The sequence below is a fragment of the Calidris pugnax genome, unplaced genomic scaffold, assembly GCF_001431845.1.
Source record: "Calidris pugnax isolate Ruff unplaced genomic scaffold, ASM143184v1 scaffold196, whole genome shotgun sequence".
Classification (NCBI taxonomy): Eukaryota; Metazoa; Chordata; class Aves; order Charadriiformes; family Scolopacidae; genus Calidris; species Calidris pugnax.
In genome coordinates, this window is record NW_015091042.1 from 5,191,719 (window position 1) to 5,212,448 (window position 20,730).

Sequence of the window (20,730 nt, forward strand, 5' to 3'; positions counted from 1 at the left end):
AAAATAACAGTTTTATAGAATTAAGTATTTTGTTTATTGCACATCAACTCCTAATTCTAAAAATGGATGTATCTTCTGGAATGCTGTAGTCACACAATGCCAGCTGAAGATATGAACTCAAATAGTTCTGTTTTGGAGCACTCCAAGCCCAAAGTCTCTATCTAGAATAAGGAAAATGCCTATAGGTTTGTTTTCCCTGAGAACAGAACCTGCACAGATACTCAACATATTGCTCTGTATCACAATTTCTAGGGGCTGGTGAGAAAATGGACCTTCAACACACCAAAACCACTTGTAGCAACAGCATCCCCTTTGCTCCTGCCAGAGGAAACCGTCAGGTTACTACAAAAGACAATACACTGAGGAAAGCAAAAGGACCAGAACCCATAGGGGGCTGGGGATGAGTGATACCCTGACTGCTGATTATTTTTTTTTTTTTGAAACAGGCTTTGAAAAAAGTTAGTCCACCAGAAAAAATAACTTTTCCTTATCCTTTTCCAATTTAGTTTTTGCCCTTTAAAGCGATTCTCTCCAAGAACTGCTTGAATTTACCTGAACTGCACAAAGTCTTCCACATTTATGGCTTCTCCCTTTTTTTTTTGTTTGTTTGGTTCCACATGCCATAACCCAAGTATTGAGAAAAGATTTGTGAACCACACAACTAGTCATAAAAGCAAATTCTGTAACAGCGATTCGTGGCTTCTCCCTTTGTTTTTTTTTTTGTTTAGTTCCACACGCCGTAACCCAAGTATTGTAAAAAACTTTCTGAACCACATAACTAGTCATAAAAGCAAATTCTGTAACAGCCCCTTCCCCCAACTGGAAATGCACCTCCTGGATAAAAACGTGAGACACAAAGAACTACTTGCAGATGCCCCCCCCGAAAATTAGGAGAATTTTCCCACTGAAGCCATTTAGCCAAAAGCAGGGTTCACTTCTGTACTTCTACCTTTGGAAAACAACTGGCATCAAAATTTGGGTTTTTCTTCAGAAAATGTGCTCCTGAAGAATGCCATACATGAGCTGCTTCAAAATTTGGAAATGTGGGTTTCTTCCAACAGAGGTGATTTATGACTTAGCACCTCCTAGATAAAACAATGAGACACAAAGAACTACTTGCAGATGCCCCCCCAGAAAATTGGGAGAATTTTCCCACTGAAGCCATTTAGCCAAAAGCAAACGTTCTTTGCAAGGTTCACTTCTGTACTTCTGCCTTTGGAAAACAACTGGCATCAAAATTTGGGTTTTTCTTCAGAAAATGTGCTCCTGAAGAATGCAAGCCATACATGAGCTGCTTCAAAATTTGGAAATGTGGGTTTCTTCCAACAGAGGTGATTTATGACTTCAGAGCTGACCCTGGTAAGAGGCGATTTATTTTAATCTGCTGGCTCTCCTGGGATCAAAAATAAGGGGGGAATCAACCTACAGGACCAACTGACTCTTAATAAATGAACCACAACCTGCACAATTAAGAATTAATTCAAGGTAAGAGGACCCCTCAACTCCAGCTCTGACCACTCAAGTTTACTTGCCTGCAGTCCACGGACTGGGTAGGAGGCTTGGGTTTTTTTTTCCCTAAGCTTATGCTTTTCGGCCACATTCTGGTGGAGAAATTGCTGATGCAGCTCCCAGTCAGACAATTTTGCTGTCTTCAGTGAAACTGCCAACATCTACTTCATTGGGCAAATTTGGCTGGATCTGGTGATGCTGAAGCAAGAGTAAAATGTTAACTTTCTGCTGTGATGAAAGTGATACAAAGATGCTATTAATTTTACCCCGTTTTAGCACCAAAAGTGTTAAGATTCAACAGTATTAAGTTTTTGGGGATTTTTAGTTGGTTTTTCTTTTGTTTGGTTGTTTTCTTGTTTAAGCTGGAATTTGTTAAAGAAACACACCTAGACTATCGTGCCAAAAACAATTTAATTGTGTGCCCCCCTTTACACACTTCGGAATGTCATTCTGGAGAGGAATTAATAGACACTGTGGCTTCAAAACATTCAGACATTCAAAAAAAAAAAGGCATAATGTAATGTTTATTTGCAGTCTCCATTATCTCCAATCCAGTGTTCACCACTTTCCAAACATGAAGTACCAGAGGAGCCTTCTATATGCACTCTGCCTCAGCTGAAAAGATTTACAATTGTATTTATCTAAAGCATTCGATCAAGATCAGTTATTGCTACACAACTATTTCCTCAATTCTCTGCACCAGAAGGGGGAAGAGAAGCACCGAATGGCCAACTGAAGAGTTATCCATAAAGCCTCCATTCAAGAACCAGAAACTCCTAAGAAACAACCATAGGAAGAAGAGAGTTGGCTGTAAGATCTTTATTTCTTCCATAAAAGAGGAAGGACTACATCGTCTAAGCAGAGAGCTTCCGAATTTTAGTAAGCAAGATGGTTCAAGCTACATCCACAGATTTTTTGGGAGGCAAATGAACAGCCTTGCCCCAACCAACCACCACCATAATGACAAGCTGTTGGAAACCGGTCACATTTTGCACCCCTTCAGAAACCAAAAGGAAAGGGGGAAAACAAAGCAAATCCCCCCAACTTACTCATGGGCTAGGGCAGAAGTATAAAATCGTCAATAAAAATGTCAATTATTGGAACATGGTACTTCTCCAGAGGAACGTGCTTGCAGAAACAAAAGCGATGCCTGTGCAGAGTCTTTTCAATGTCGCTTTAAGAGCTATACTGTCCTATCTGGATATGCAAAAAAAACCCCAAAAAACGAACTAATAACGCCAAAGGAGAGAGAAAGCAAGTAGGCAGCCCAGCACTCTGTGGCATTAAAATATGATTAAATGAAATTCACAAACGGTTTGGTGACATTTCTGATGGACTAATCACATAGCAGTGCTCTAAACAGAGAAACAGAGCCATTAGCAAAATATTCCCTTCAAAAAAAACTTGTATCTCAGTGGAGTACTTAAATGGGTTTACTGTGTGTAGATAATGATTTCTCGTTCAGATTTCGAAGAACATGGATGGAAAGAGGGCTTCCCACAGCCATATGCACTAGCGAGAACTCACACAAAACCCATTTTTGGCTTTAAGCCTCCACATTTTGGAACAAAGGAAAACTAACTGTTGACCCCATTTATGAGCTTATCTCAAAATCAGCCTGTACTTTAAAAAAAAACACAACCCAAACTTATCTTTTGTTGAATGGCAGTGTTTGGGTACAGACACCAACCATTCACTTGAAGCAAAACTTAATTATTTTCCAACAGATTGGTTAAAACTGACCGGGGCAATCAGAGGTGAAAGCTCAAAAATCCTTTTGAGAAGCTCTGTACGTGGGATGCTCTGCTCGTCACTGTCACCTCTCAGTTCAGTTCCCCCAACCTCCAACCCAAAGGCCGTTTCTCCTCGCGGCTACTGCACCATCAGTACATTTTAGAGAGAGACAATGCAGTGTGAATCAATACAAATACTCTCCTTATTGTTTAAATTCAGGAAATTGCCTGCTCCGTGGCAGGCGCTCTATTTCAGACAGCCACACTGATGAAAACATCCCTAACGTGGCACATGCCTAAAAAACATAAAACCCAACCAAATCAAGCCAACCGGCTCTCAAATCCCTCACAAACACATTCAGGGTACTTCTAGCTAAACACAGCGCATCATTAACAGTCAGCTTAGAAAGACTTAACCTTTATTTGCCCGTTTATTTCACCCCCACCTTTCTCAGTACACTCGCTGGATCACAAATCAAGATTTCTCCACAAAGAGTTCAGCCAAGAAGCATCTTTTTGGGCTGGTCATCCACTTTGGAGCTGTATCGTACAATACAGTCGTAAGCAAATTCTAAATTCAAAGCATGGGGTTTGGGGATCAGAAAACCAGAGGAATATGGTGTACAGAAACTGGGCATTCAGCAATATTGCCCTTTCAAACATTTTTCAACTGCAAACTCATCTATTTTCACAATCGGAACATGTTTTTTTTTTTTTGTCTGAAAAGTTTATTTTAGTTTTCTGAACACTCTAAAGCAACTGTGCTTTTGATGTTACACAAGTGTCCAGAGAGGATTAACAAAAATTAAAATGTTCTAAATTACAAATTTAATTCCTGTAAGAGCTTGAGAAAGGAAATAGAACAGAAAAGCATGACATACACACATTGTGAAGAAACCCCAACTTTTCATGCAATGGCAGGCAAGATGGAAAAAGCCACCCAAATTCACACATTTTTACACCGAATCATCAGAAAAGTACTCTGTAGTAAATCTGTACATCCAAATACATTTGGGATCTACACCTAAGTTACATTATTTAATGTTATATACACTTATTACCCCTTGTATAATGTCTAAAGGAAAATCTTCATTCAAACCCAAACAAAAAAAAAATAAAAATAATGCAAGACTAACTTGGAAAAAAAGGAGAATCACTTTAGACATTCAGTTAAAATGTTGGTTTTGTTTTAATCTAGACCTCAAGGTGTTTATTAAAAAACAAACAATCCTCTTCATTTAACATTTTGCTTTCTAACTGTACAGTAAATTGCATTGCAGAGAACGAATCCCGTCTTCAGACTGTATTTTCTTTGGATGGATTTAAGATGTAGCTGGATACTACTTTAAAGATAAATAAAGGGAAGTTGGTCCAACTAGAACAATAGCTGATATATTACATGCATATGGGCTTTTTATATATTTTTTAAATTATTTTTTAAACAAATGAGTGTAGGGTATAGTTGATATCGCAAATAAACCAAAAAGCACCTGGAGTCAAAATATAAAACATACCTCCTATCCTGGCAATGGCAGTAAAAATCAGAAGAGTAATCTTTCTGGAACAGCATTTTTACATAATTTAGAAATGTTAAGTACCAGGAAGACTACTAATCAAGTAGTTTTAGCAGCCAAGTTTCCCTCTTTTTATTGAATGGAACAAATGCTTTAAATAAACCGTTTGTCCTCTTCACTGAAGAGAGCTAGTCTATTCATCTTTAATGAGCTAGGTTTTTTGTATTTTGTTGTTTTTTGTTTTTTTTTTTGGGAAGATTAGCCACGTACTGTAGTAATGCCTACTGCATATAATCCAAGCATTTGCTGTGAACAGTTGGAGAAAGCAGTCAGTAAGAACCTAGGATCAATGAAATAGATGTTACTTTTAAGCCATCCACAAAATGGAGACCCATATAGTGCCCAGTGTTGAAACCCAAATCTCTTCTCTCGCTTTTTCTTGTGCAAGTTCATCCCCAAGAAAACAGAAACTGATCCATAGTTCAATTTTCTTATTTCCTTAGTCAATTTTCACATTAGTGTAGATTTTACGAACAAAGGCACTTGTTCCCATGTAACCAATAGCTCCTGCAAAATAAACCGAGAAATATCGAATGCGTTAGAGAGGTGAGCACCAAAAATAAACCAGCTATATAAAACACACACACTTAGAGAGCCACATAAAGCATGCACTCTGCACACAGAAAATTACCTGCAATGCTTGTTCTCAAACTCTAATTATCCACGCTCCCAGTGAACGTCTGGCAAGAACTCCCCCAGTCTAGCAATCTAAATCCATTAAGCCATCTTACCAAGAGGCCATGCTCACTTGGCCTCGATAAATATAGCAGCCCCCCCACTGCTGCCAATAACCAGGGCCCTTTTCCTGAACAGAGGGTAAAAAACATACAATCACCCACTCTGCAGGGAAGGTGGATGGGAGGGCGGGTTTTTATTATAAGTTACATGCCTTCTGGATGAGTGTTTTATTGGCAGATGGCTTTTTCCTTCCCACAAGGCACAAATAATAATACATCCCCATCCCAGGAGTCTTAAACTCCAAGGAGGTCCGTACAAAGAGATTAAACTAGTAGCAGTTAGTAGTTAAAGGAAATTGCAACCTGTGGTTTTCAAATTAGTAAGAGTCATGAGCAGAGTATGCATTGTCACAGCAGTAATAAAAGAATGGGTCACTGGGTTTTTGATAGGGGCAACAGTTTATGCTAAACCCAAAATACTGCAGGACTAAGAACAGCTAGAAAATGGAAAGAAATGAGCTGGGCGAAGACTTCTTCTGAGAAAGAGGTTCAGCAACACCTGGTCAAACCCAGAGCCTTGGGTTTGCCAGGCTCAGTAAATGCTGTCGTCTTAGGATATCCACAGGGAATACCCCCCCAGTGCTCCTCCTTCATCTCTTCCAAGCAAAATGAGAGTAAATACTGACTTTGGCTAACTCTCGGGTCAGAAGTGAATTTGAAAAATCAAGCAAGAATTAGAAAGAATTGCTGACAGGCTGCCAGAATACCACATCATAAAATATGGGAAGAAAAGGATAGAGAAGTAAGGACCTATAACTCAGTAAAAATAAGAGAAGTCCTAACATCAAATACTTGGATGCTCAGTAAAGGACTGAGGACTCTAAACAGATATTTTTGCTTCCCTGAAGCAATAAGGAAAAGCCAAGAACAAAGCATGAAACAGTATTTTCAGTGATCTGGGATGCACCAGACTTGCATAAGATGTGTTAAACACAAAAGCCTAACCAATGCTAAAAAAATTCTGCCAAACCTTCATTTTGCCTTTAGAGTTTAAGGCCATGCAAACCTGTAGCTAGCATTGCTGACCACAGATATATTCAGAATCTAGAGAATTCTTTAAATCCTGGGGACTGCTCAGGTAATTCATGAGGTCAGCCATTAAACTTACACAGAATTTTGTGTTTCAGAGCCCTAAAAGCCCAACATCGGTATCTAATCAGGAAATCTCCACAAGGCAAACTTGATTCATTGTTCCAATGCTACTGGAGTAGTAAAGAGCCCAGGGAGTCAGCCTCTGTGTTGCACAGCATTTTCAAGCTGTAGAAACATCGTGACAACCATCCTACTGGCCAGCAAAGGAGGGATTTGTATTGCAAACTTGGACAAAGTAGAGTTTGAATACAAGAAATACAGCACACACGAGATCAGGTTGGTTCTTGCAAGCAGTAAGTGTGCTGAGGACACAGCAGAGGCCAGGCAGTTGGAGAAGACACCCGTAGTGTTCTGAGAGATGGGCTGTGCAGAGGAGATCATGGGAGCTTGGAGTCAGATGGGACCACATACAGGTTCTTCTGCCTGTCAAGAAACTCATCTTCTGTCTGTCTGCCTGTCAAGAACCTCATCTTCTGTCTTATGCAGGACAAAATAACAGCACTGGACTCCTGTTTTAAGAGTCATCACGTTTTGCCTCTTAAAGCCGACGCTGCCAACACATTCAATGCCCATTTGAGTTGCCAAACTCAGATACATTCCAGAACTGGTTCGTTGAGGGTTCCTCTAGCAATGCGATGCCAGATATCACAGAGATTTGGGAGAACAAAGCACTAATTGTGTTTCATTTGGGATCTAGAGAATGTTGTGCATGAGATGGAAGTGAGGGGGAGGAGCGGAGAGTAGCAGTCACATGAGACCACAAGCTCTCAAGCCCATAAACAAATCAGAACCTATTCTGAATCACAGGAGCCTTGCCCATGAAGGCCACTAATGGCCAATACTCAAGGCAGGGGTTAAGCCTCAAGGCTACTTCACAACCATTGAATAAAACATGGGGTGGGGAGGGGGAAACCCTAGACAATGACAGCTAAAGAATGTCCTCCTGAAACAAATGCAGGACAGTCGGCTCATTTGAATAAAAATAAATTCTATAATAAAGGGAATGATTTTATTTATTTACTATAAACACCATGTGATAAGGTGTTTAACTTGGTTATGGCCTACTAGGTTTAGCAGAAATAGACCACAGGCATATTCAGCAGAACAGCAAGCCTTTAAATAAAGGGAATAATCCAAATAGTGAGGAAGAGCAACCACAAACCAGAAAATTATTAATTCCCATCTATTACTTCAAGCCAATTAACACTTGCTATAGTTGTGACTTTGTAAGCACAGATTTTTTTTTTAAGAAGCCCTTCAATCATACTTATTTATCTGGATGCTGAAGTGTGGTATTGCAAAGAGGCCTTTCTAAGCTACCCACCTCCTAAGCCATCCACTGAGTTGGAGAGTAAGTTTTATTCTTTTCTGTCACTAAGAGGGAAGCACGTGGAGCTCAAAAGGTTTGGAAGTTCTCATGGGCTCCCTACTGTCCAGCCCCAGAAGTGAGATGCTCTGCAGAGGGCAGCAGACTTTGTGGATCAAAGCATCCCTCTACGTGTGGGATTTGAGTTCACTGGGCATTGTCGGGGACACTAAAACCAGAGTTGGACAACACAAACCTCCAGAGAGTTTCCCTGTGGCTTCCTTGGACCCTAAACTCCTTTGTCTCACATCCAACTGTGTGATACTGAAGACACCCATCTGTGTGAGCTTCCAAAGCACAGCTCCACACACTTTTCACAGGAGATGTACAGTGGGTAGCACGCACACTGCGCAATTCTCTAACACAAATGTCTTTGTTAGACCTCAATGGCAGCAAGTTCCCCAGACAAATGCTTTTTGACAGGGGATTTTTTGTGTTGTTTTTTTTTTTTTTCTCCCCCCTTCCCTCCACATGCTGAAAATGGGAGTTCTCAGTAAAAAGGAATCTCACAGCTTCTCTTCCACCACACTTAAAAAGAAATCTCAATAGAGCTGTGGAAATAAACTTTAATTTGTTAAAGTATTTCCTGATTTTGAATAAATTTGAATTTTACTCTAATATTCCATCAAGTAGTGTCCTACCATGATAAGAAAGCATTCGACAATCTTCCTTTTCCATGTTTTAAAAAACATTTTAATTACAGAAACTGGTGGGCAAGCTTGGCTTCTGCATCATAGACGTTTTAATCAATACCAGCCTGAGCACTCTAAAAAGAATAGATTAGAGCTGAAAGTATAAGCCTATTAAAGAAAAAAAAAAAAAATGGCTGCAAGACTACCAGAACAGCAGGGAAGTCTTGTAGTGTGCCAAGAACCTGATGAAGCAAGATTAGATTGTATGAGAGAAAAGGGGAACAGGTACTCAGCAGTTAGAGAGATGATTTCCCTCACCTTTTTATAAAGCATTGTGAAATTACCCACCCTCTTGTGACATCAAGAAATGTATACTTTACAGAAAATAAGCTGCTGTAAGACATCGTGTATCTCAAATACCTAACTCAAAGAAATCCTTCCACTAGAATCTATAGGACTATTCACTCACTACTAAGAAGAAAAGTATTAAATACAGATCACACATAATACACATAAAAAGCAAACAACATTATAGGAAAGTGCAAAAGAATCAAGTAGCACTTTCTGAAAGTCATAAAGCAAAGGATAAAAATTAACAGGTGAACAAGTATATTTGATTTTATTAGATTACTTCTATGCTGAGAACTGTCTTTTAAGCTCACACTGAGGGTAAAAATCTCTGCACAGTACATAAATTATCTTCCTATCAGAAGACACAATTCACAAACTCCTATATTAGATAGGAACCGAGTATAAGCAGAGAAGTCTAAGATTCTTTATAAAGAGACTGTAAGCTTTTTTGAGCACAACTTGCAAACATACACACTCCACTACCAAAACAACAGAGCTACAATCATAAACACGACAGTCTGAAAAATTCCGATAGAAAACTGTAAATACATTTGAAACTTACCACACATTATTCCCAAAGCTGTGCTAAATACTGCCATATAACCAAAGTAAAATGATGTTTGAAACAAGCCATACATCCTGAAAAAGAAAGACAGGAATTTATGCTAGGTATTTTTACCCCGGTTTTCTCAACAAACCTATTTGGCAATACAGTAAGCTGATATATAAGCAAGAAAACTATCACTTACTTTGTCTTGAAAAAGTAGTAGTAAAAGGAGTACATGTAAACATAAATCGCAGTTGAAGCCGCAGAAAGAAAGCTTGTCCATTGCCTGAAAGTAAACACACATCAACATCATATATCAAACCAAAAGGCTTCCCAAGAAGATGCAACAATGTGCTAAAATCTTAACCTGAAAATACAACATACTGGTTCTACAGATGTATTTAACAAAATCTGCATGTTGTCTGCTATAAGTAACAAAAGCTTCTACGGCAACAGCTACACTGAGACCAAGTGATGATCCTTCTTCATATGCCTGTGTGCCTTGGCATAATATTTTTTATATATATATGCGCATGCACACACAGATGCTTATATACCCAGAAAGCTCCTCTACACAAAGGATCCAAGAACTGCTTTTATTCCCAACAGATAAAATTTGGAAATGGAACACTGGAAAGACCCATCTAGACTGAAGAACATTACAAAACTCTCACATCCTGGTTAATTCTGCAAATAATGCAATACTTACCACCTGTAATCCTCTGCGTTTAGCAGGAAATACGTACAAACAATAGTCACACAAACTGTCACGATGCAGAGGATAACCAGAACCAACATCATAAAGCCATAAACATAGTAGATCTTGTAAGCCCAGAATGAAGTAAAAATGAAATACCTGAAGAGAGTAAACAAAATAAGCAGATGATATTGTAATTGAATTTTAATTACCATCTTCTTAATCATATTGACAAATAGTTGACGTACTCACATTTCAATAAAAATTGATCCAAAAGGGAGGATTCCACCCAGGCAAACAATAACAGCTGGTTCCATGAACCTGAAAGATATTAAGTTAGGGGACATATTAATTAGGCACAATTTTAATCATTCATTTATAAATACATTAAGGCATATAACCAGATAATTAACATAGCTTGGAGAATTATTTAAAAAGCATGCTAACAGAACATTTCTGTCTCATACCAGCCTATCAGAAAGAAGATTCCCCCCAAGATGCCATGTGTATGGATAGAAGGAGGAGTTATTCTTGGGGAAATCTGAAACAAAACTTAAGTCTCATGCCTATCACCTACAGGCACAACATTAGGCATCTAACCAGCCTTAAAGGTTAGAATTTTAAAGAAAGAATCTCTTTTGCCAAAAAAGGGCCTAAGCAATCAAGCCCCATAACATCCATTAGCCTTGAATGAAAACTCAAAAGCTGTTGGCGGCTTCAAATACAGCAAAAAGCACAAGGAAAATTTTGCAGAGTAAAGGCTATAAAATTAAGAAGCAGTGCTTATTTTTAATGCTATACTGAGTCATAAGCCTATGGCCAAAAAAGAACACTCAGCTACCTGTAGGTGATACTGTCAGTGACTAAAGGTGACCTCTGTGTAGTACTTGCAATCATGCTGAATCTAGCTAGTAACCAGTGATTTAATTTGCAGCTTCTTTTATTATTTATAGGGGGACTCGTCTAAGTTGACGGTGTGCAATTTCATCAGCTTCAGGAGAAGTATCTTATTTCTTTTTATCTGTCCTGCTGATCCAGAAAAATCCATCAGATTCCCAAGATACGGGTCACAATATAAATCAAATCCCAGCATCTGAGCTGCACAACCCTGCACTAACAGGAGATTAAGTGTGCAGCACTTCCTGGATATCTCGGATGTTTCAGTGCCCCCTTCACTTGGTCTGTTCTATTCCTCCCAACAGGGAAAACAAGAAAAATCTATTAAAAACACCCTTTGAGGATCTTTTTCATTTCCATAGCTTGCTGCTTCCATCTCAGAATTAAATTAATAGGAAAAAGTGACTGCATTCATGATTTTCCAAAAACTCAAGTCTACTTTTGAGACTAGGCACCCACCCCTTTATATTCACATCAAAAATAATAACGGCTTATTCACAATTCAACCCGTATACCTGGAGTATTTTAGGCTCTGTACCCTCAGCAGAAGTACAGAACTGGTAACAGCATTGCAAGCTTCTCCCCACCATCACCCTGCAAATGTGTCTCAGCTCGTACATGAAGACCATTAAACAGAACAGTTCTGCCTCCAAGGCACATTCAACCCTAAATCTGTAAGAGGCATTAACCAAAGAGGAAAAGTTTCAGTTCGAGATACCCATCAAGAACTGGGTTGGTACCATCCTTTTTACATAAGAGACTGAAGAGCATTTCAGGCCAAATGTGAATTGGTGATCCAGGACTGTAAAATTTGCTGTAACTGTTAACCATTAACTGCACTTGGTGTTTTTATTAAATGAAAAAATCGTATTAAGGAAAACATCAGCAGAGGTGTTCTTCTAGACACAAGTCAATTGAAATAAAAAAAACAGGTATCCTAGAAAAAACTTTTAATGATCACACCTGAAAAACCATTTTAAATGTACTGAAGTGAATACATCTAGTTAACGTGGATGATTCTCTTTACCATTTTTTCTCTGGGATGGGACGAGGCACTGCATTGACACGACATGGAAAATTAGGCTGTCCTGACAGATTTCGGCCAAGAATCGTACCAACGAGGTTCAGTGGAAGAATGACAAAGAAACAAATACAGCACACTGCCACCTGTAAGCAAAAAATAAAACAACATTTAGAAAAAAAAAAACCAGGTTAAAGATGACAAAAGAATATAACCAACCTATTCCATATATATTAGTCCTTAGTAGTCGTTGCTGTAGAATAGTACTCCTAGTTATGAAGCATTAGTCAATACACATCTATTTTATCAAATGGAAGGATCTATTTCCAGAGAAAATCCCTAATATATATAATGTTGAGTATATTTTCTTGCATTGAGAGAAGAGAACCATTATAGATTTTTTTCTTTTACTGCTTTCATGTAATCGTTACACTCAATACATTGCAAAGGAATGAAATGGAAATCGTCACGGTACTTCATCACAGAAAATTTTGTCAGCTTCTCTTGAACTTTGGCAGAGCACACTATCCCTGGGAGCTAACAGCTCACAGTTGGGCAGCTGCATAAAAAACTCTAACTGCTGGGTGCAGAATTTGTAATCCAATCCAAGAAAGAAACCCAAACAAGAATTGCAAAGCCATGTCAGAATGCTACCAAGCAAAATTTTGGGTTTGCTTTTCTCCACTATCCACCAACCAGGTAATCAAGAGCACAGCCAATGTTCCAGCTCTTTCCAATGGAACAGCTTCCCTACAATTTTACCATGGAAGGAGGGTTGGAACTCAATGTTCTTTAAGGTCCCATCCAACTCCAACCATTCTATGATTCTATGATCTTTTCTTCAGTATATGTGTGTAAATTCTTCCATGGAAGGAGGGTTGGAACTCAATGATCTTTAAGGTCCCATCCAACTCCAACCATTCTATGATTCTATGATCTTTTCTTCAGTATATGTGTGTAGTTCTACTTTTGCTATTCCTTGAATGAAACATATTTTTATCTTCTAAACCAAGAAAATTCAAAGTGTTTTGCAAGACATTCTCTACTCGTGACTGTTCAGCACAAAATCAATTAGCAGGAACCAGTCTCTACTTTTGCTAAAATTCAAAGTATTTTGCAAGACGTTCTCTACTCGTGACTCTTCAGCACAAAATCAATTAGCAGGAACCAGTGTGTTAACATTTTGATATTGATAATCAGAGACAGAACAGTTATCTGTAATGCAATAACTATAGTTATGAATATTGACCCTGTGACCTTCTCTATGCAAATATGAAAATACTGCCTTTTAAAAGCACGGTTGCCTGAGGCTCTGAGTACACCCTGGTGCCTCCTGAGAATAGAAGACATATTCCTCTTTCACTCCATCAGGACACAAAGTCCATGGCAGCAGATTAATCCTAAACAATGGATGGAGGACCAGGTCTAAGAGCCACACACTGACTTTTTTAAGAAGCAGTTACTGCAGGATAAAGAAAGGCTATTCACATACTTTATATCTACAGAAATCCACCACAAGTAGCTGAAAAGCAAGAATCACTTTGTGAGATGAGGTGGTGTGTTACATTAGCTCAAGATAAATTCAGCATTAAGTCAATCACACCAGATTAAGGCAACATCTGACAAAAGCCAGATGGTTATTCCTCTGCTGTCAACATACATTTTATCTACAGAAATCCACCACAAGTAGCTGAAAAGCAAGAATCACTTTGTGAGATGAGGAGGTGCGTTACGTTAGCTCAATATAAATTCAGCATTAAGTCAATCACACCAGATTAAGGCAACATCTGACAAAAGCCAGATGGTTATTCCTCTATTACCAGCTTGCATATCATTCCTAGGCCAAATATGTATGGAAGATGTTGCCTGGGGTTGGATGGAGCAAGCCTTCATGCTTCACTGAAGGGTACACCAAACAGGTGGTCAACACACAGAAGCACTGTCCAGACTGCTCTGTATATCTTTGAGGAGAGGTTATTAAAGAATTACATCATGAGCCTCTAAAATAAGAAGCTTCAGTGGTAAATAAGAAAAAGCTAAGGAATAGTTGTACTTGCCAATAATAAAGCAGATTTTACACAACTAATACAACTTTAGTATCTCCCATTTATCTTCTTCCATTACTGAAAAAACTCACAGGTTATCAAGCATAGTGTCTTGCTTCATAGGAAACTGAAGTTGCCCAAGAATAAATTACTGAAGAAATATAAAACTCACTCACTAAATGGATGCAGGTTCTGCACATGAAAACTGCTTAGTTGAAAAGAACAAGCAGAAGAGATTTTTCAGAGAAAAATATCAAAAAAGTATCAGAAACATCAAAGGAGAACATCTTGAGTCCTTTACGTTTACTAAAATCCTGACTAAAAAGTGAAGTCCACTGAGTGGAAGAGATGTTCTAGAATTAAGGCCTGGACAGGATCCAAAGAATTTCTGAGCTGACCATATTAAAGCCATTTGTAAGAAGAGCTTGTTCCGCTTCCTGCCTGGCCAGGACCTCCAGGCGTGGGGTGGCCACTGCCCATGGTGCATACTGGTCCTCTGGCAGGTGGGTTTCAAACCTGGTCGAGGTGAGAAACTCAGAGGCAGCATGAAAAGGCATGTGTACTGCTCATTAACTGGAAAAGAGATGAACTTATGAGACTTCTACCTCAAAAACCTCTCAAAGGTTTTGGAGAATGAGATTACAATGGCGAAAGCAGCTCAGGCACTTGCTGGCCTCCATTTGTCCATCACATATGGTAAGAGGAAAGGAAGGCAGATCACCACACGCACCTGCTCTGCCCTCCCTGCAACGGTCACTGGTAACATACTAAAAAAAACCAACCCACAATAGTACCTGTTGCACAACAGGCAGAGATAAGGAAGTTAGGTCTTAGTGAGCCTTTTAAAAGAAGTATTACTGTAACAGCAGCCAAAAGAAATTCAGAGAATGGTTTTAACTACCACTTCAGAAAACACAAATTATGCAAACTGGCAAGCCTACTACACCCACAAACCCAGTTTTCCATCAGGCAAACAAGCACATGCTCTCCATAATCCATGTTACTGAACACAAGTTACAGGAGTTTTTCTACCAAGCCAGTACATTAAAACATACCTATTTCAACTGTTGCGGTTTATGTTGTACGAAATATCTTATTTATACACAACCATCCGATTTAGTTTGCAGGGTTTAGTTGCCATAGAAAAGATTGCCAGCCTCACCAAGCCTGCATTCCTTCTAATCCCTTTTTGTTTTGTTTTGATGGGGAAAGAATATTCTACTCCACTTGACTGATCGTGCAGGATTCAGTTTTCCTTATTTGAAAGGAAACATTGTCAAGAGGGATATAATTTATGTTCTAGTGCCATGTGTTTCATATTTTCTGACAACTGTAGATTAAACTTCATTCAAAGGTGATAATTAAAATTTTTATGAGCATATCTAATATTAAACAGCTACTGGCAGGCTATGGTGCCTTGACTGCTTAATGCACAAGGGAGAAAAGCAATAAAAATTAACTGTCAAAGCAGCAGCTTGATCTTTCCTGTCAGCTACCAAAACTGCACTCTCAGTTGAGAGACTCTCCCCCCATACAGAGGTTACTGAATCTCTACAGAGAAACAGCCCATCATCTGCCCAAACGTTATACAGAATAAGAAAAGAAGGCTTCAAAATAAAGTGATATTAATGTATCTACAGAGGAACAGTTTTCTGCCCATCATCTGCCCAAACATTATACAGAATAAGAAAAGAATAGAAGGCTTCAAAATAAAGTGATATTAATGTTACTACAACTAAATTGTTAATCTAGGGTGCTGCTTTGGGTAATAAATTGAACTGCTGAAAATTTCAACAGAACCATTAGGCTGTGTCTATTTTCAGCAAATTTATTTTTTTGACCAAGGGTTCCACAGCCACTTTCAAGCAATCTGAGAAAGCACCCTGTTGACTGTATATCATAGATTTTTTTTTCTATTTTTAGTCAGGTGTATTTCCTTATATGGCTCAAGGTCTGAAAATCTTTGGTGTTACCAAATCCTCCTTTTCCAGTAGCAGATAATACATCAACTTAAGGCTGCCAGGGATGGCTGCCAATACTCACATCAACTTAAGGCTGCCAGGGATGGCTGCAGCCTGGATTAAGCTATCCGTTGGAGGAAACATTTTTTTTTCTAGTTTAAACAAGGTATAAAATGTTGGAGGAAACATTTTTTTTTTTTCTAGTTTAAACAAGGTATAAAAGATGCAAACACTAGGATCTCCATCCCAGGAGAAATTCAGTGTGCATAACCTTATTTAATTAAATCATTAAAAATGCATACTGGAAACATTAGCCACGTAGGAACCTACTGCTCAAACAAAACAAAAATGCTACATCTTAAACAGTTTAATAGGAGCTGCATAGATTCTGCAGCCAGAACATTACATTAGTCATAGCACCCTTAATGGAAATCTTTAAATTATGTATCACACACCGAACAACGTAAGCAGTCACAACTTATGAAATGCCAGAAATTAAGATTGTCCCTTCAAATTCAATCATGCCCTACTCTCTAGAAATTCTGCATTACTTAGGAAGTATTCTTGTCTAGAACTACCACCACACTCATCATAAAAGTATGTGGAGAGGTCATTATTTTAAATTATTTTGAATTGTTCCATGCTCCATTCTTTTTTGCATATACTTCAAACAAAACAAAAAAGAAAGATGATTGATAAATACAACAAAAAGACTGATCAAAATCAAGAGAAGATAAGTCAAGGTGTACAATGCTTTCAGACGAATTCTGTGTTCACCAGTAACAGGATTAATAAACAAAAATCTCTCCCAAAAAAATCGGTAAGTCAAGGTGTACAATGTTTTCAGACGAATTCTATGTTCACCAGTAACAGGATATAATAAACAAAAATCTCTCCCAAAAAAATCAACTTTGGGCTCCAAAAGAAAAAAGAACTGAACAGTACCCACTGCATTTATAAAGGTGAAGAGATGAGAGAAAAGACCCAGAACTTTTATATCTCCTTCATATGCTTTGGGACTTGAAAGCTTTACACCATTAAGTTTTAAAAAGCTCTCATATTTGAATAAAATGTCACATTTTTATTGCATTTTGAAGGGAAGGGCGGCTGAAAGGTATCCCAGGGAAGAGGCTAAGCCTTTGGTGAGGATCAAGGTGCATTTCCCTACAGAAGGTTTGTCACAGTACAGGTGGACAGCTTGCATGTATAACCAAAAGGGGTACAGGCAGAGTCCCAAGACTGAAGAATGATTTCAGGAATGAGCTTTGGATCTTCCCAGTCCCTGCCACATCTTCGAGGAGATCCCAGCCGTTGGGAAGAAGACAGACAAGGTGAACGAAGCTTTGAAGTTCAAACCAGACTGCAGCAACAGTGAGGTGTACGAAGGTCCTGAAGAGCCCAATCAATTTGAGCATTTTAAGACAAAGCATGGAAGAGCAGATACCAGGCAGATCCAAGATGCAGCAGCTTGGCTGCTTGGATGTCTTGGCTTTGACACCATCAGCTGTCCTTGCCTACACTCCACGGAAAAATCTGTCTGGAGGGAGGAATTAAGGGACAGAGAGGAGACTACCTAGCAGTTCACTGGGAAACCAGCAAAGCACAGCATATCATATCTAAGCATAGTCTCTTAGCAACCTTTTAGCTCAGAGATTTTTTCCAGCAAATCAGTTTCTACTTTTTTCCAGATCTACAGTAGTCAAGAAGGGGTGGCAATTCTTGCCAGCAATTTAAATGAAGGAGGGTGGTTTCAAGTCATACCAGTAAGTAATTTCTGTGATGTAGAGTACATTTAGATGGCAGAGGTTTTATTTCCCCTCACATTTGCATTAGAGAATTCTGGAAGTTTCTCTATATTGAAAACAAAGGTGGCAAGACACAAAGGTATCTTATCCATGAAGCCAGAGGGCTTCCAGGGGACTCCAACCTGAAGCATAACACAGTCATTTCAAACAATTTTCATTGCCTTCCACAAACCAGCTCATTAGTTGATTTGAAGTCATTAGAGCGTTGCTTATTCTGATGAAGTTTCCGATTCATAACCTGCTCCTACTAAAAGTCTGCTAACTCCACTGAAGTTTTATTGCCACAGTCATAATGATTCAGACACATTCATAAAACCTTGAGAACATTAAAATCACTGTGTATAAAAGATCCCAACATCCTGATTAAGTGACCCCTGAAGATTTATATTCTCATTTGCTTTTGCGTGTACATGTTTCCATAATCTTCAAATACAAATCAGTTGAATATATTTACTAGATGAACTTCAGCACAGGTAGAATTCCCTTCCCTCAGTGTTCCTGACCTCCAAATGGCAATACAAGTGACAAATGTGTTATCATAAATGCTTGCTCAGGAGTAAAACAGAGCCTCTTGGCACATATCAAAGATCAATGTTGTAAACTTTTTCTGACAGTACTGTATATGGCTACTTGCTTTGGAAAGAAAAACCAATACAATATTCCTTTGGGGCACTGACCGACTAATACAAACATACTCAGAATTTTATCTCATTTCTTGAAGAAGAGAAACAGAAAAATTCAATCAGCAGTTTACAAACATGTTTAGCTTGATATTATATTTAGTAGTTTTGTAACAACAAATTCAAAGTTTGTATTTAGGCACGTCCTGAAAATATTACTACTAAGGAAGTGACTAGAACCAGCAATGTACGTGCAAAGTAATGGCTCCTCCATCAGTAGAAAATGATTGAAAGCCTTTGCCTGAAACTGAGAATTGTCTCTCTTTTTATTACCATTTATGATTTCTACTACATTCATTCATTAACAATGTGTTCTTAAGAAGTATTTTCAGTCACGTACTGAATTTGATTATATCCCAAATAATACAATTTGGAAGACAGAACTTGTGATTCTAAGCTTCATTTTGTGGTAGATTTAAACTAAGAAGGAATCCAAGGCTACTCAAATGTCTCTGAACAGATTGAACAATTTAACATATCACAAAACCTGATATGCAAAGAAGGGAGCTATAAAAAAAGGTTACAACTCAGTTCTGCTCTCAAATAATACCCCTTGCAAGCTCAAACAGAAATTCTGCCAAAGTGCCAAGCGATCATTTCCTACATTGTATTGACAGGGTTATTGGAGGTTACTTGAAAGGGCCACGACAACAAGCAAAACCCTGACAAAAGCCAGAAGAAACAAGAGAAGTCATCATGATTAAATGAGAAAGTAATCCAACCAGCATTGTTTTTCAAATGACATGGTTAATACATAGACTCAAGACCGTAGCTGGACACTAAATACCCCTCCACAAAGTGAAGACAGTGACACATTTTCGCCAAGCCTGATCTCCTCAGGACTTCTCATCTCATATTGTTGGTTGATCTTTTGTTTTTATTTTTTCTGCTTGACTGCAATGATTTGGAAATAGATTTCGGTTGGAATCCCTTTGTATTGCATTTTAGCTTATAACCAGTTTGTATTGGCCACCCAGAAGAAAATTTGAGCTACCTTCCTGTGTTGTACTAACACTAAGTGTGAATATAAAGCAGAAGTGCCATTTTAAGCAGAGAGAAGACTTGTTGGCATCCAGCAGCTGTTGCTATTGAGATTAAAACAAATTATACTTGAAGCACCTTAAAACCCACCCGGAACACATTTCTAACTAGGAAGCTAAAGCTACGACTCGCAATTGTATTTAGACTAAAATGTAGTTTTCCTGTGTCTACAGCAGGTAAATTCTCCAGTAAGATGACTCACCATAGTTCCAAAGGGTATAGCTCTTGAAGCATGATAATAGATGGCAATGAAGTTAATGAAGAAGGCAGTTCCACACACCATTGCTGGAATAAGGAAGGCTCCAATGAACATCTGCTTTATCCATCGCCTTCCTGTAAGAAGGGACATTCCAACAAGACTGGTGAGATACAGCGTATTTCATTTAAAAAGTTATCAGCAAGCTCTCCAGAATTTAGGCATTTGATTTCTCCCCCCAAAAAAGGTGAAAGAAATAAGTAACAACATACTGCATTGATACAAGAGCCAAGAGCCAACTAACAGTTTCATATGACTCCTGGCAACCCACAAGATGCAGCCCATTAATCAATTTATTAGGCCAGGTCATCTTGACCCAACTAAGCTGACTCCATGACTCCGTATATTCAGGACGCACATATGGAACTGGCTATCCCTGGTATAAAGCAAAATGCCACAGCATTTAATATACAGGACAATTTAACTCAGATATCCCCAACAGCAAAAAAGGTGGAAGGAAAGCAATTTCTAAACCCCAGGCATAGAGAGAGAGAACAGCAACACTTGTTGCTATTGCTAATTTCAGAGGTTCTAGAGGAGCTAAAAAAAACCCTCTTGGACAACACCACAAGAATTTTCACTGTCTGTATTCCCTTTATTTTCTATGCTCTTAAATACTGACTATATTTAAATTCATTACACTACAGATGCATCTGTAATATGTATTAAATAAAAAAGTCACAAAACTAGCATATGCTTTTCAAGACCATTATGTACATTTTCACCATGATGAGCCAACATAATTAACATTTCACGGTTCAATATATGTTTGATCTGTAGAAGAAA

The 20,730-nt window shown here is 38.5% G+C and overlaps 1 protein-coding gene across 1 annotated transcript in view; it reads right to left on the reverse strand.

Moving 5' to 3' along the window:
• Positions 1-2,313: 2,313 nt before the first annotated feature.
• The window catches only part of TM9SF3 (transmembrane 9 superfamily member 3), a 47,817-nt gene continuing 29,400 nt past the window's right edge, over positions 2,314-20,730 (reverse strand). The window contains exons 9-15 of the mRNA XM_014956333.1: positions 19,891-20,021; positions 12,163-12,302; positions 10,491-10,559; positions 10,251-10,397; positions 9,744-9,827; positions 9,557-9,633; positions 2,314-5,323 (exon numbers count right to left, since the gene is read on the reverse strand). Coding sequence (XP_014811819.1) covers positions 5,256-5,323; positions 9,557-9,633; positions 9,744-9,827; positions 10,251-10,397; positions 10,491-10,559; positions 12,163-12,302; positions 19,891-20,021 — 716 coding nt within the window. The 3' untranslated portion in view covers positions 2,314-5,255. The remainder of the gene's footprint in view (positions 5,324-9,556; positions 9,634-9,743; positions 9,828-10,250; positions 10,398-10,490; positions 10,560-12,162; positions 12,303-19,890; positions 20,022-20,730) is intronic.